Genomic DNA, 15,519 nt, shown 5'->3' on the forward strand with positions numbered 1-15,519 from the left:
AAAAAAAAACCAAGCATGGAGGCATACACAAGAGAAGTAAATAGGGAGATGGAGGGTAAATTCTGAGGGGAAACAACTGAAGGAAAAAACACTGAAGACCCTGAGAAAGGAGTCCGAATGACAGAAGGAAAGGTGGGAGGAGGAGGCAAAAGGTCACTAAACTCATAAATGGACACAAAGCAAACACTAGAAAAGCTACAAATGAGAAGAATATTTTTCAGAGAAAAATGACCCAACCATCACAAGCAGGGTCAATCTTCAGAGGACCCTGACTGATCCTTCCAGCAGGAGGCATCTTCCCTAACCATGGCTTGACTGCACCATTCAAGTCACCTGCCAATCTACAAAGCTGAGAGGCAAAATGGGCTGGAAAATGAAATGAATCCCAAAACTAAGCTGTTGGTGGCACTTTTCTGGAAGACCTTATTCCTCACTCTGCCTGGCCACAGGATCTTTCCCACCTTTCCCACCCTTCACAAGCCCTCCCTTGCAAAGCTGACAGCTTTGTTTCACAGCTGCTGCACTGCATGGCAAAGCGACTGCAGTATACTCTGTTAAGTTAACACCTATAATATCAATAAGGGGATGAGTAGGAAAGTAACAAAGTACAGCGGAGAGATGCACAGCAACAGTCAAAGAGGTGGGAAATAATAAGATTTTGGGAGGAACCAATACTGTCATAGCTAACATGTTTAAAATGGCTAAGATTTTTAAAAATCACACTTGAAATCACCATGAAATCCCATGAAGCTAAAAAGCAGCTCCATCAAAGCATGACAAAAAAGCCTGTTGCTAGCTGCTTGTTACTTCAGAGTAATTAGCACCTTCTAGTCAATAACATGGCAAACCATTCATGTGGTGCCTTGAAGTCTCATTATTTTTGTGCCAACCCTACTCCCTGTTGACTTAATGTTAGTACATGTTAAATTGGATTATTTTTAAGGCAGTAATTTAGTGTTAGAGGTTCAGAGATATTTTTTTTAAATCAGCATTCAAGGGCACTCTTACATGTCAAAGGAAGCACTTGTAAGCATGGCCCAATATGATGAAGAGACCCAGAATATCCAGTCCCTTGTACCCTTTGATTTCTAGCAGACAGCCTCACAGAGGTTAAGAGCAAAATTTTAAATATGTCATCTTTCTGAGATGTGCCAGCAGTGCTACCACCCACAATGCGACCCAATGCAGGGAGAAAAGGAATGCCTTGAAAAAAATCTCAAGGAAATTGTCACTCACAACAAATGCTTGAGAGTGCAACCCAAAATTATGTCTTTATCCAATAAGCTGGGATCTATTCTTCTAGACCAGAGGAATGCAACTCTGACCTACACAATTCAGAGTATTCCTGACCAGCATCAAAGCATTCTCCCAGAAAACCTGCAAAGTGAGCTTCACAAGATGCCACAACATTTCATGGAGCAGTCTGCCCTCCAGTCAAGGGGGATGCCCCATGTCCCAGTCTATTCCACAGCAGGTAGGCTTAGGAACTGGAGGACAACAGATAGTCTGTGGTGAGTTGTAGACTAAGTTGAAACCACTAAAAAACAGGGTTGCTGAGACTCCTTATGAGCTGGACAAACATGATGCTTCTACATAGCACAAACATTACATTGTTTCCAGTATTAGGGAGGACAGTGAACGCATATCAGAAACCATGACAGAGGACATGAGAGATTCTGCTGTTGACATTGAAAGACATAAGCTACAGAAACCTGTTTTAAATCAAAAAGAAACTACCATACTGGAGTGCATTGGTGCTGCAATGCATAGCTGACCACTTACACTCCTGCACCAACAAATATATTGGCCCATGGGTTACATGGTGCAGCAGTATGTGCAAGACCTCTGTCAATGGAACCATCTCTACTGCTGCCAGCAGCAAATCCCCCAGGATTCTCCTGTCATTAATCTCCCTGGGAATTCTAAAGAGAAACAATGCCGAATTGTCATTGGTCAATGGAAATCAACCCTAACAACTCACATGTCACAAGAGCTTCCTTGTAAAAGGACAATGACGTACTATTTTAAGTGTTAATAGTCTTTATTCAAATACTATTTCTCAACACGTGTTTTTGAATTATTGGTTCTCTAATGGGGAGCTACTTGCATGTTGATAAAATAAATATAACTCGGCTGAACAAAAGAACTTAGTAAAAAATAATATAACTTACCCTCTTCCCAGTTCCCCTGCCCACTGGAGGATGTGCTTCTGCGGCTTGTCGAATGGTACATACCATCAGCTCTATAAGTGCACTTTCCTGCCGATCAGACATCGCTAAAGAGATAACAAGAATTTAAAAGTGGGCTGATGAAATGCAGACAATTAGTCTATGAAAGAATCAACAACCCAGAATCTTTGTTTAACATCGTGAGCATTTTACAACTGATTAGTTCACTCTTTGATGTTTTTCCAATCCATTGGTATTCATCTGAAAGGTGGCTCTCCATTGCCTATAGAAGGTCATTAGGTTGGGAAATGGCTCCACTTAGTAGTTGAAAGTAGTAAAAGAACTTGAGGGAAGTAGGCAGCTCCCACAATTCAGTTTATCTACTCACCCAACCTGAAAAGTTCATTTAGGAATGATACACCAATGTCTAAAGAGAAAAAATACCTATATTGCTAAGAAAAAATATAGCTAAGAGCAGGCATAGGCAAACTTGGCCCTCCAGATGTTTTGGGAGTACAACTCCCATCATCCCTAGCTAACAGGACCAGTGGTCAGGGATAATGGGAATTGTAGTCTCAAAACATCTGGAGGGCCGGGTTTGCCTATGCCTGGCTAAGACCATAGCTAGCAGTACGTGAAAAATAGGGAACACTTATCCCAATTGAAAAGTGAATTTTGCAGTCAAAAACTAGAGTGAAGTCCTGATGATCTTCTACAATGGAAAACGGCAATGGAAAACCACCTCTCAGATCAGTACCAATGGAACCTTCTCATTACTGGTGAAGGTTATCTAGCTGGGAAGTATAACAGTGCCCTAACGAAGGTGGGATATATGACTGTGAAAGGAAAACTGCTGAGGAAGGGCACTGTAGCACCCTTTTACCAAATGCTACTTCAACTGTAGAATAGGCATCAATTTTTTAATGCCTAGTGAGGAGGCAAGTACTGGGAGGAGTCCAGGTAACTGCTTTACACACCTCTAAAGGCACCACAATGGCATATGCTGTCCTAGTGGCAGCAGCTATGGTGGAGTGAGTGATTATCTTAACAAGGACTGGAAGGAACTACAATTAATAAGCTAGGGAAATGCAAGCATGGATCCACCTAGATAAGGTGGAATTAAGTCACTTTTTCACCTATCACAAGATGGGAAGAAGGTGGGAGGGCTTAAGGACCCTGCCAAATATTGGTGTCATTCTCTCCCCCACCCCCCGTATGACAAGGCAGTGTGCAGCCCTCAGCTTCCATGTCAAATTACTCTTGCAGCCCACTTGGTATGAAAAATTGGACCACCCTGCATTACAGGAAACACAATGTTTTTAATTATTTTTAACTGCCAACCATGTCTTTTAAGTCATTCCAAGGGATGTATTTACATTAGAGGGGTGGGATATGATTGGATAAATTGTTATTATACTTCTCAAGATCCCAGAAGGCTACATGCCACTTCACAAAACAAGGTCCTTGCACTTAGTCAGAATTGACAGTACAATTGAAAGCTTAAGTATTTAAAAATAAAGATAAATTCTAATTTTAACTTTTATTGCAGTAAAAATATAGCGATCTGCTGACTATCGGCAACTGTCAACTTGTGTTCTTTTTCCAGAGCCCCAAAATGGAAGAGAGCAGGCTACGCTATGCTGATTTCATAAAATCAATGTGATACGTACCTTCTTCACCTTGGACAGGTTCTTCCAGCAGCAATTCTGTCATGCATTCCCAGTCTTTTAACAATTCTTGGGAGCTCTCCCATAAACTGTCCACCAAGTAAGCTGCGTGTTCATGCAACTAGAAATAATGAATAATAATTGACCAGAAGGTCTCTCAGAGACATATACCAATCAATATCTGTCAGTAGTACTCTATAAAAATGTAAGTGGTGCAATAATTAAGAATATGGACATTATATTCCTACCCTGCTGTAGCTGATGCAACATGGCTGGCGAATAGGGAGTTTGATAGCACTGTTTGTAAAAGCCCTGTGCATGGGTCTTGTGAGGCACTAAGGATGCCTGACTGTTATGAATTAATGTATTAATTTTTTTGCTTCAGTTAATTCATAGAAATCATGTGGCAGAATGACAGTCATGTATTATGTATTACATTTTCATAAACTGATGTGATTTAAGCATTCTGTGAGAAACACTTTCTGATTGAAGAAAACATTTGCTTCTGTGATAAATTAAACAAAAATTAAATTTAGTGCAATTATGAAGACAAAAAAATGAATTAGCCATTCATATATTAGCCATGGTATACTATAAAAGGGACTATGATGTTACTGAAACAGTATATTTAGTTTCATAATTATTTTTACTTAGCAGATCAAAAACAGGTAGCTGTGCTGGCTCATTAGAACAAAATAATAGAATACCACCTTTATTAATATATATGTCTAATGCAATGAGTAAGCTTTCAGCTTTCAGCTGCACAGAATTCTACAGGGGCAATGGTTTTTTAAAAATTGAAGGAGAAAAAAGTTGTAGTGAGGAACCTGTCTCTTTCTGTTGCAAGAGAGAAACAATGCTTGGACTTCTGAGCCACGTATACTAGAATGCTGATAGTGCACATTAAACCATAGTTAAACAATATTCGTAGCTTAACATGAGGTGGGAACAAAGTCAGCATATCTTAGTGCCAGAACTAAATAAGCAAGAGACTCGGAATAGTTTTGGAAATTAACAAGTTTATTAGACACATTTTTTGTAAAGAAAAAGACTGCAAAATTTAAGGAATTTAAAGCATAATCTTACCTCGCTTTCAAGAAAGAAAAGAACGAGCATTCTAATAAGATTCCCATTTGGACTGTTCCGTCCTCTCCTTTTGGCTAGTGCTTCTTCTGCTTGAGGGTCATGCCGACTAAACAGTCTAGAAACAGAAGATAGTACTTTTCATATTCTGGCTCAGTTTTACAAATAACATTTTGGGCCACTTTTCTGTTAAAATAAAGTCTTATAGAAAAGAACTTTTAAAAATAACCTAAAAGCAAGTAGCATAAAAGTAATTTAGTCATTTAAGCACCATGCCTTTAATGGTAGTTCTCTAGATTCTCCTCAATATTTTGCTATTTTCTTCAGACAAATTAGATAGGCTTACTTTTTGTGAAGGAATTCCCCTGCTGCAACTGCAACAGGCCGATGTGCAGAATACACCAAATGATAAACATTCTCACAGTCTTCATTGGACAAAGCTTCTTCACTTCCACTGGAAAAAAACAAAACATACCTCCTGAATCAAACCAATCAGCTACAGCTTTATTATCTACCTAAAATTACATTTGGAACAGATAATATACGAAAACCTAACTAGGTCTTATTCAAAATTCAACCAAGGTATTTAACATGAATGACATGGGATGCTGAAATACACCATGTAATTTTAAAACCAACCATTATTTTCCATGTAAAAATTAGTTTTATAGAATACACCAGGTGTATGAGTGTCCAGGTGAATCTAGGGAACAGATTTTCTAGGTCTTCAAGGGGCCGCACTGGGAAGGGAATCGGTGAAAGTTACTTCCTTCGTACATTAGCAGCCTTAGGGACTGCCATTTCAGTTCTCTGGACACAGCCTATTGCCTCAAAGTACTTTTACAGAACAGGTGCTGGCTTTCCTAAGCAGACATGGCTCCCCTGAAGACAGCATTTATACTCAAAGTGATGTAGAATTTAACTGAAAGTAGCTAATTAACTCAGGCGAGTATCCTGCAGGCACTGATTACAAAGGCACTAAGCAATCAAGTGGTATAAATACAGCAATGCCTTGCAGCTGACGGCACAAATGTTCTCCACTGAGAAGTATTTCATCTGAGAGGACATAACACTGCTATCTGTAGTGACTCTTACAAATGCAAAACATCCCTTAAAATTATCAAGTATATCCATGTATGAACAAGGCCTAAGCTGTAGCCCGAGGAAGGTGCTTTAATTAATTGCTAAGCATCAGAAAAGGAGAGAATTGTACCTGCCGATGTGCAGAAATGATCACAGCAATTAAACTTATTATGCTCCCTAAGTAAGTAATTTTATGTCAAACACAGCATGGAAAACTGATGGAACTGCATCAGGTACGCTCTCATTTGTATGATCTCTTTTCACAAACAGGGTGAGTCTGTTGCCTTGAACATTTTGGGCAGAGATACTCAAAGAGCATTTTATGCAATATAAATAACCAAAATTTGAGGATTACTGTAATACAAAAATAGCTATAGTGGAGCATCAGTGTGTAAAATTATTATTCTTATTATTCTTATTTTTTAGACAATGCACTACTTTATATCACACAATGCAAGTATAATATATTGTTGGCAAATGGGAATTGTATTTCTTTAAAACATACTTACTGAAGTATTAATGTGACTAATCGAATGGCTTCTACAGCAACATCATATTCCTTATCAAGTGTCATTGATACAATGCGATCCTGAGAAAGATGGAACACACATGAATTCAGAAGAAACAGTTGAAGACATTTAAATAGTCTTAACAGGCAAACTTTTCTGTACAACATGACAAGCTGTTTCCCCTCAAAACACTGTAGGAACAACGTTTGGACTGTAACACACTATGTCATGTACGCTCCATATGAGATTTTAAACTTTAAAAGGCCAGTTGTCTTATAGTGCTAAAAAATGCTCATCTCAGCAACCAGAACAATTTATACAAATGTAAGCTTCATGATACATTTTGTTTGTACATGACTTTAAAGAAGGTTAAGTTTTGTGCAGTCATAGTAAGTCACACTTACCTTAAATCTATTCGTAAATAGCTCCAATTTGGGGAACAACTCTCTGTTGGTGTACAAACTCTGCAAAGCTTTCAGACACTTCAACCTCACTTCACCTTGCTAAATAAAAACATATTCAAAAGTATTAAAAGTAATCAAATCCTCAAGAAAATCATGCACCAATGACCTAACCATTCATTTCATATAATACTTACAGAATGAAATTTTTAAACATTAATGATATAGAAAATTGCAAACTTATTTTCTATATTAGTCATCTTTCCACCAAGTACTTGGGATGACTTACAACACTAAAATCACACCTATCCACTAAGATTACAGATTTCATTACAAACAAATTAATTTCCTCCCAGGATAATTGGATTGGCAAAATATATAAATTCCTGCTGCCCTGGAGATTTTATTGAAGTGTGGTGTATAAATCTCTCCAAAAGTAACTATTAAAAGCAATCCAATATTATACACTAACAAGGACTGGAAGGGTAATTCTTTTATTTGGAACTGTGCAGTATCATTTCAACAGCTTGGGTATCACATACCATTCCTAAATCTTGCCTTCCTGAGGTATTGCTTCCCTCAGCAGCACTATTGGCAACGACGTCATTATTGCTATGATTACTGCTCTTTAAAAATTGAAATGCCATGTTCTCTAACTGAAACAAATATGTACCATCAGGAAAAACTGTTATTATATATTAATTCAAACTCCTACAATATTTTTCTCAGAACAATATTCAAGCTTTTGATTATGGCTGAAATACAGAGAAAGCTTGGCCCCCTCCGTCCACATTTTAAGACAGACTGCGGCAACTGCGGCCATCGAGAAGAATCAGAACGGCAAGTCTGTCAGTTGATACCATGCCAAAAACAGCCATAGCTATCATTTTAATATAAGGGGTAAAGGTAAAGCGGGCAGCAGCAATTACAGCAACAGTGCAACTTAGTTCCAGATATTTTCATACAACACAGGTGGAGAAACAGTTAACTTTGGATACAGCTGCTGAGTAACCACAGAAATAATAATAAATAATAATAAAATTTTATTTATATCCCGCCCTCCCCAGCTGAAGCCAGGCTCAGAGCAGCTAACAACAGTAAAATGATACAACATTCTAAAATCATTTCATTATAAATCAGTTCAAATCAAATTAATGGTAACCATTGGGCTAGAGTTCTGTGAGGATTGCCAAAGGAGGAGGTCAGGCTGTGCCCTGGCCAAAGGCCTGGTGGAACAGCTCTGTCTTGCAGGCCCTGCGGAAAGATGTCAAGTCCTGCAGGGCCCTAGTCTCTTGTGACAGAGCGTTCCACCAGTTCGGGGCCACGGCCAAAAAAGCCCTGGCTCTAGTTGAGGCCAGCCTAACCTCTCTGTGGCCCGGGACCTCCAAGATGTTTTTGTTTGAAGACCGTAAGGTCCTCCGTGGGACATACCAGGAGAGGCGGTCCCGTAGGTACGAGGGTTCTAGGCCATATAGGGCTTTAAAGGTTAAAACCAGCACCTTAAACCTGATCCTGTACTCCACCGGGAGCCAGTGCAGCTGGTATAGCACTGGGTGAATGTGATCCCGCAGCGAGGACCCCATAAGGAGTCTCGCCGCGGCATTCTGCACCCACTGGAGTTTCTGGGTCAGTCTCAAGGGCAGCCCCACATAGAGCGAGTTACAATAATCCAGTCTGGAGGTGACCGTCACGTGGATCACAGTGGCTAGGTCAGGGCAAGAGAGGTAAGGAGCCAACTGCTTCTTTACTGCTTCCAGATTAAAGGGGATCAACAGGGGGCTGCTGGAAGATCTACACCTTAAATAACAGACCACCAGTACCAACTGTTTGAATTATCCTGCTACAACCAGCTCAGGGCATGGGTGCTTGAGCACTGTAAGGAAGGCAGTATGACTAATCAACCTGGTATTCAAAACTTCATTCTATCACCATACAACTCCCAATTTACATAGGGATTACGTTCCAAGGTACTGCACATTTATGAGAAATGACGTGTATTTGAAACACCATTGAAAAAGCCTGCAAACACCTGTTCTGCCCCCGCCCCTCTTTGTGACATTTTTTGGTCACTTCCAGGTTCAGTGCGATGCATGTGTGTGTGGTCATGCACATATCTGACATGCCTAAAGTGGTTGCTGCCTGTAATCTAGTTTCAAACATGGATCAACATTCTCAGGTTGTCAGAACATGATTATTAGCCAACAGGATAATGTTGCTGGCCAATAATGCAGACAGAATATGCATGTTGGCAAGAGCCTCAGTTTAATTTTTCAGAAGCACTGCCAGTTTTGGAGGGGATTGCTGCTATAATACCAGATATAAAGAACTGTGCTAATGAACTGCAGGCTATAAACCAAGACAACACATAATGTCTTCAATCCGGCACTACTGATTTTTCTTTAACAGGTTAATACTTAACAACTTCCATTTCTTCCCAGTCGTGAAAACTGATCCATATAAGTTAGTAGAACCAGTCATAAGGGGAAAAATTGAACTAGCCTAAATTAGAACATAAATGCCATCACTATCGCTACATTTCTTTCTGACAATTATGAAGATTCCACATAAATATATGTATTTCATTTTAAGAAGCTTCTTTCATGATGACCATAACAAGGATTCACAGCTTTTCAAGAGATGAGGAAAAGTAATATGAAGAAAGACACTTATGAATAATGTTATACATAAATAAATCAGGAAAACCAGGTACAATTGAATATAATTTAACAATATCGCTAGAAAGAAATATGAAGAATGCAGAATTTTCTTTTGCATTTAAACAAGCACAGCACATGAAAAGAGCATGCTTCTGGAGATCTATGTTAGTGCATGTAAAACTTACTCTGTCATGAAGCGTCCAACCAACATATTTTAAATAACTATCATTCAGGAAGGCATCACTGTACATTTTCATCCATACTCCGATTTCTTCAATACAAACAGCTCTAATCTCAGCAATAGCATCACTGTGAAAAAAGGCAAGAAAATAATTTGTCTCCCTGCTTCTTCTGTGTGTGTGTACATATATATAGAGAGAGCAATTTTTCATCATTTTGCACAATGTTAACCCTCTCTAATATCACAATTTTGCCCCTCAAATCACTCAGCACTTTAACCCTTGCTGCTCTTCATGCTGAAAACTGTCTCCCCTAAGACTTCAATAATGCCATTTCTTATTTTTCAAAATGTAACTTTTCCATGAAGCCTTTGGCCTGATCCTTTAGTCTCCATATACCATTATAACTAAGCCTGTGTGTGCATAACTGAAATTATATTCTTTTTTTACTGTAGAATGCATTCATAAATTTTAAGCAAAAATGGAAACTTAACATCTTTTACTACTACCTACATCTAAAATGCACTTGCTCCACTTACCGATATCTATGGACAAATATACCCTTGAAAATAGAATTCATCATATTTTCAATTTCATCCTGATTTTCTTGCAGCTGAAATGCAAATTAAGGTTACCTATTAATTTCAGATTAATAACATAATCATTTCCAATAGAAAATCGGTTCCTAGATTTATTCTTTTTCTGAATATCTGAACCGGGGACCCCGTTGTCTAATGAAACCTGTAAATCATGGGCCTAATTTAAATAACATCTGGCCTGAAGCACATGGTAGATCATATTCATGACTTTGTCTTCTATTCCGGGTAAGAGGAGGATGATTTGTGAGTGGGGAAAATCAGGTGGCTCCTCTGTTATGTTCAAATCACTACATGCTTAAGGTTATGGTAGAAGCAGTCTCTATGCTCTGCAGATATGGGAGGACCTACTAAATTACCGGTAGTTTATCATAGTAGACATTTGAATCTGGTTTCCCATTATTTTCCTGGAGACTTTCCTGTTGAACTGGATCAGTGCTCCTATTGATATCCTAGTTGATCTCTTGAACACTGATATGACCCAAGCTAGATATCAGGAATGAGGAACCTCCAGTTCACGGGCCAGTCTCCCCATAACCATGCCCACCTGCTGACATCACTGGTGACATCAGTTGTTGGGTGAGAGTACAGGGTTAACTTACACATTGGCTGTGCACCTGCACAGCCAACGCAGCAGGATCTAATTTCTGCTCATCAGCTGAGTGAAGGTTCCTGCTCAGTTCAAACAAGAGCTGCAAGGGCTGTCTGAAAGCTCCCTGCTTCTTTCGTGCTGGTAGTCTTGTGTCTGCTCCTTAAGTTATCTTGTTTGCTCCCTTGAGAGGACTAGGTCAGCCTAGCAGCAGAGCAGGGAGCATGTGAGTGTAATTTCTATTTCTTGTCCACGGCATTAAAAAATGAACTGTTCCCACTCAGTGCTAATTGGTGAGCTGATTAAAAAACCATTTGTTCTGTTACTATTCAATAGTTCATTCAAGCGTTCTGCCAAATGAACAGGATGTATGGAAAAATTAATTTGGTGTTCCATGCTGATAACTTACATGCACTGCTCATATGAATTCTTGATACACAATGCAAATGTGTCAGATACTTCCTCACAAGTCCAACCCATTGCAATGATTTTTCTCCTTTCTGTGCATGGAATCCTTTTCAGAGGATTTTAATATAATAAAACGTCTTCAACTAGCTTTCTGGGAAACGTACTACACAAGGAGAACAGTGTTGGTCTATTGACTTACCTCTTTTCGTTTCTGAAGGAGAAGCTCCAGTCTTTCATTGGCTCTTTTACCAATCATTTTGTTTCTCTCAGCTTCATACTGCCTCTGTGTATTATCCTGATGAATACTCAGGTTTAAGGCAACATTCACAAGAGCAGTCATAAGCTTCATAGCTAGAAATAATGTGCAATAAAAAGGGCAGCTATTTTAGTCCCTGAAACCAGATGGAAATTGCTTGTCTTTGCTTGGTTTCCATGCTTAAAATAACTTATTTTTTCAAAAATAAAAACCAAGGCTACCATATATAGCTTCTTCCAGGCTCCACTCAAAGACTTCTTTCAATGTCATCAAAGAACTGTAGGTGAAATCTTATATATATATATATATATATATATATATATATATATATATATATATTTGTTCCAGTAACAAGAAGCCGAAAGCACCAGCCTGAAGATGACGAGTGAGACCTCGTCGAAACGTCGCCTAGACACCCCAACTTTTACACGGGAAGACACCCGAGGACACCAAAACCTGCATATATATATATATATATATATATATATATATATATATATATATGAGACCTTCTTTTCATAGACAATAGCAGACCTGTTTTACATTTTAGACATTATAGCTCCTAAATTTCAAAATCTATGGCTGAATTAATTGCTGGTGGTTATAAGGAAGAAACAGGTATGCACTCTGAGCCCATGTGCTCCATCCCCCCTTTCCTTCATGTGGAAAAAGAGTCTAGAAATGCATACTTTACTTAGTGACAAACCATAGCTTGAGGATGCAACCAAACATGTTAAACTGGTTTGCTCAAACCATTTGGGATCCTGGTTTGTGGGTAATGGCAAACTACGGTTTACTGATAAAGAAACAGAATCTTCTAATCTCCTGCCTCTGCCTGAAGAGTAAGTAATGGGTGTGGGAGTCTGAGGCATATGCCCCCAAAACACTCTTTGTCATTACATTCAAATTCCACCTCAATCTCCAAGTGGTAGTAAATTGTCCAGTAAAGCAAAGGACCTGTAAGTGAACACATAGTAGAAATGGGGCAATGGTTGGTCATAGAACAAGTTTTTCTCCCACCTCAGTGTTGTCCCTGCCATTTCCTTTCTCCCATAGTCACTGAAGAAAGTCAGTGGCTCAAACTGAATGTAGAAAACAATTGCTAATAAATGTCCAGCTCATATTGTTTTCATTATGTTTACAGTCTTTTATTATTTATTTAAAGTGCTTATATCTGCCTTTCATCTCTGCGCTCCCAAACAAAACATAATTAGCTTCATATACATAAAATGATAAGTTAGCTTCTTATGCATAGGAGTATTATACTTTCCTTTAAGATGTACCTACCAGCAAGTGTACTGGTATGCCTAAAAGCTCGGACCTGCGAATCTGACAAACCAGTCAGAAGTGAGATCACTGTGTCCATCATATATTCATCATAAATGATGCTGTACTGACATTGTCGTATTAGAACTCCTATGAATTCACAAAAATTTGATCGAAATTTTTTCCACTGTGGCCCAGGCATCGTAAGTGGGTAATCACCACTGTCCTGAAGGAAGACAAAATGCACATACTATATTTAACACAAGTTTAGATTTCAGCAGTCTCATCTTTTACATACAACTACTATACTGAGGGAATGCTATGTGTAAGAAACCTATTTTAAGGGGAAAGAGCACATTTCACTCACATTGTATCAACACAAAAACAAAGGTTTCTAAATTTAAAAACTTTCAACAGGGAGGATGCTTCAGCCAAAATTAGAATTAGAATAAGTTGGCTCTTCCTGTCATTGGCTCTGACTCCACCTACTGCTGGTCTCCCTTCCTTCTGCTCTATCAGTCCCAATGGGCACCAGTCACAACTTGGGTGCTCTTTGATCTACCAATATCCTTAGAGGCTCAAGTAGTGAAAGTGGCAGAGAGTACCTTTTACTAAGGCTGGTATCCCAGCTGCAATCCTATTTTGAAGTGGATAACCTAACTGCAGTGATCCATGCTCTGGCAATCTCCATTTTTTTAACTCCTGCAATACATTGCAATCCTGCCTTTGAAGATGATCTAGCAACTTCAGCTGATGCAAAATCTAGCAAGGATGTTAATTGGGACACAGTGTTATGAACACTTCACACTGACCTATTTTACCTGCACTGGTTTCCAATTTATTTTTCCACCCAAATCAACGTTCTGGTTTGGGTCTATGAAGCTCTACAAGGTTTGGAACCTCAATACTATATCTGTGCCTGAAATCATCTACAGAAAACGCTCTCTGTGTGCCCCCTCAATCTGGAGCTTGGAGGGTAGACAAAACAGAAGCTATTTAATATCAGAATAAAACTCTGTATTCATAGTAGTGCTAGGGAGATTGCTCCATCAGCGAAATCATTTCTGCTTGTCTCCCTTTTCCTTCACCTGCACACTGTTCTGGGTGTGTATGTCTTCTAACCATCACCACCAGGCAACTGGGGTGGTGGTGTAGGGGAAGGAGAACCACATTGTGTCAGCAGGACTTGTTGAATCCGGTCCTATCCTGGAGAACTCTTAGCACACTTTTAACTACAGCTCAAAACATTTCAGAATGTTTAATACTATACCTCATCAAATTCTTCCGTCATTTTCCTGATTATTTCTGCATTCTGCATGTTCCTAAACATCTCAATCCTTACAGTGCCTGTAATAAAATGAATAAGCATAACATACATATTTTACTCTACTTAAGAGTTTTTCCTATCTTGCATATCTTGATATTCTGAACTACCTATTAAAGAACATTATGGCAAATGAGGAGCCACATCAAATCCCATTGTACTGATTATGTCTGGTAGCCAGCAATAAAACTTGAGCATAATAGGAAATATAAGTGCAGCCTTTCACCAGTGAAACAGTAAGAGAGGACTTGCGTCTGTTTCTGAGGATTGGCTGTTCCTCTTCTCTACTAAGAATACTGAAGCTTATGAAACAGCCTGATTATACTAGACTACTTTAATGTGCTCTATGTGGGCCTGCCTTTAAAGAAGCTTTGGCTGGTACTTGGCCGCCATAAGCCTAGATGCTTATTGGGGCCAAGACGCCAGAGCATATAATATCTATATTGTACCAGCTACATTAGTTACCTGTTGGTTTTGAGGCCCAATTTAAAGTGCTAGTGCGGACTTCTAACATTCTAAATAGCTTGAGATCAAGTCATGCTAAGGACTATCTGCATCCATATAAACTTGCCCTTAATACTGCCTCCAGATACCCTGATTAAGGGCCTGTCATCAGGATGGTTTTAAACCAGCCTTAAAGGCCTCCTTATTTAAAGCTGCTTTTAAACTAATATTTGATTACTCTGAATCTGTTTTAAACTGCTGCAGTTCTAATGTGCTATTTGAAGCTGCTTGATTTAAAATGTTTTAGATAGATAGATAGATTTAAAATGTTGATGTTTTAATGTTTAAGAACCAAAGAAAAGCCCTGTTAGATCAGGCCAAACCTAATGCTCTTACAGTGCAACCACATGGCTATGGGAAGTCCTCAAGCAAGACCTGAATGCAATAGTACTCTCCCCATTTGTGATTCCAGCAACTGGTACTGAGAAGCAGCCTTCCTCCAATAATGAAAACAGAACATATCCCTCATTGCTATGGTCCACTGATAACCTTATCCTCCATGAATTTGCCTAGTCCTCTTTTAAGTTCAAGTTGGTGGCCATCACTGTATCCTGTGGGAGCATATTTCAAGGGTGCATTGTATGAAGAAGTACTGTCATTAATCTTCCAACATTCAGCTTCATTGGATGCCCCCACATTCCAGTATGAGAAAAGCTTCTTCCTATCTACTTTCTTCAAACCATGCATAATCTTAACACCTCCATCATATCCTCCCTTAGTTGCCTTTTTTCCTAAACTAAAAAGCCTCAAATCTTGTAGCCTTTCCTCATAGGAGAACTGCTCCAAACCTTTGATAATTTTGATGCCCTTCTCTGAACACTTTCCAGCT

The 15,519-nt window shown here is 39.0% G+C and overlaps 1 protein-coding gene across 2 annotated transcripts in view; it reads right to left on the minus strand.

Moving 5' to 3' along the window:
• STAG1 (STAG1 cohesin complex component) overlaps positions 1-15,519 on the minus strand; it is a 111,149-nt gene that overhangs the window by 22,735 nt on the left and 72,895 nt on the right. For both annotated transcript variants that reach the window (XM_028730802.2, XM_077930047.1), the window contains 11 exons: positions 14,133-14,209; positions 12,884-13,088; positions 11,540-11,691; positions 10,287-10,360; positions 9,754-9,877; positions 6,915-7,013; positions 6,511-6,590; positions 5,265-5,372; positions 4,922-5,036; positions 3,839-3,956; positions 2,172-2,275 (listed from right to left, as the gene is read on the minus strand). In XM_028730802.2, coding sequence (XP_028586635.1) covers positions 2,172-2,275; positions 3,839-3,956; positions 4,922-5,036; positions 5,265-5,372; positions 6,511-6,590; positions 6,915-7,013; positions 9,754-9,877; positions 10,287-10,360; positions 11,540-11,691; positions 12,884-13,088; positions 14,133-14,209 — 1,256 coding nt within the window. The remainder of the gene's footprint in view (positions 1-2,171; positions 2,276-3,838; positions 3,957-4,921; positions 5,037-5,264; positions 5,373-6,510; positions 6,591-6,914; positions 7,014-9,753; positions 9,878-10,286; positions 10,361-11,539; positions 11,692-12,883; positions 13,089-14,132; positions 14,210-15,519) is intronic.

Source organism: Podarcis muralis, chromosome 6 (assembly GCF_964188315.1).
Source record: "Podarcis muralis chromosome 6, rPodMur119.hap1.1, whole genome shotgun sequence".
Lineage (NCBI taxonomy): Eukaryota > Metazoa > Chordata > Lepidosauria > Squamata > Lacertidae > Podarcis > Podarcis muralis.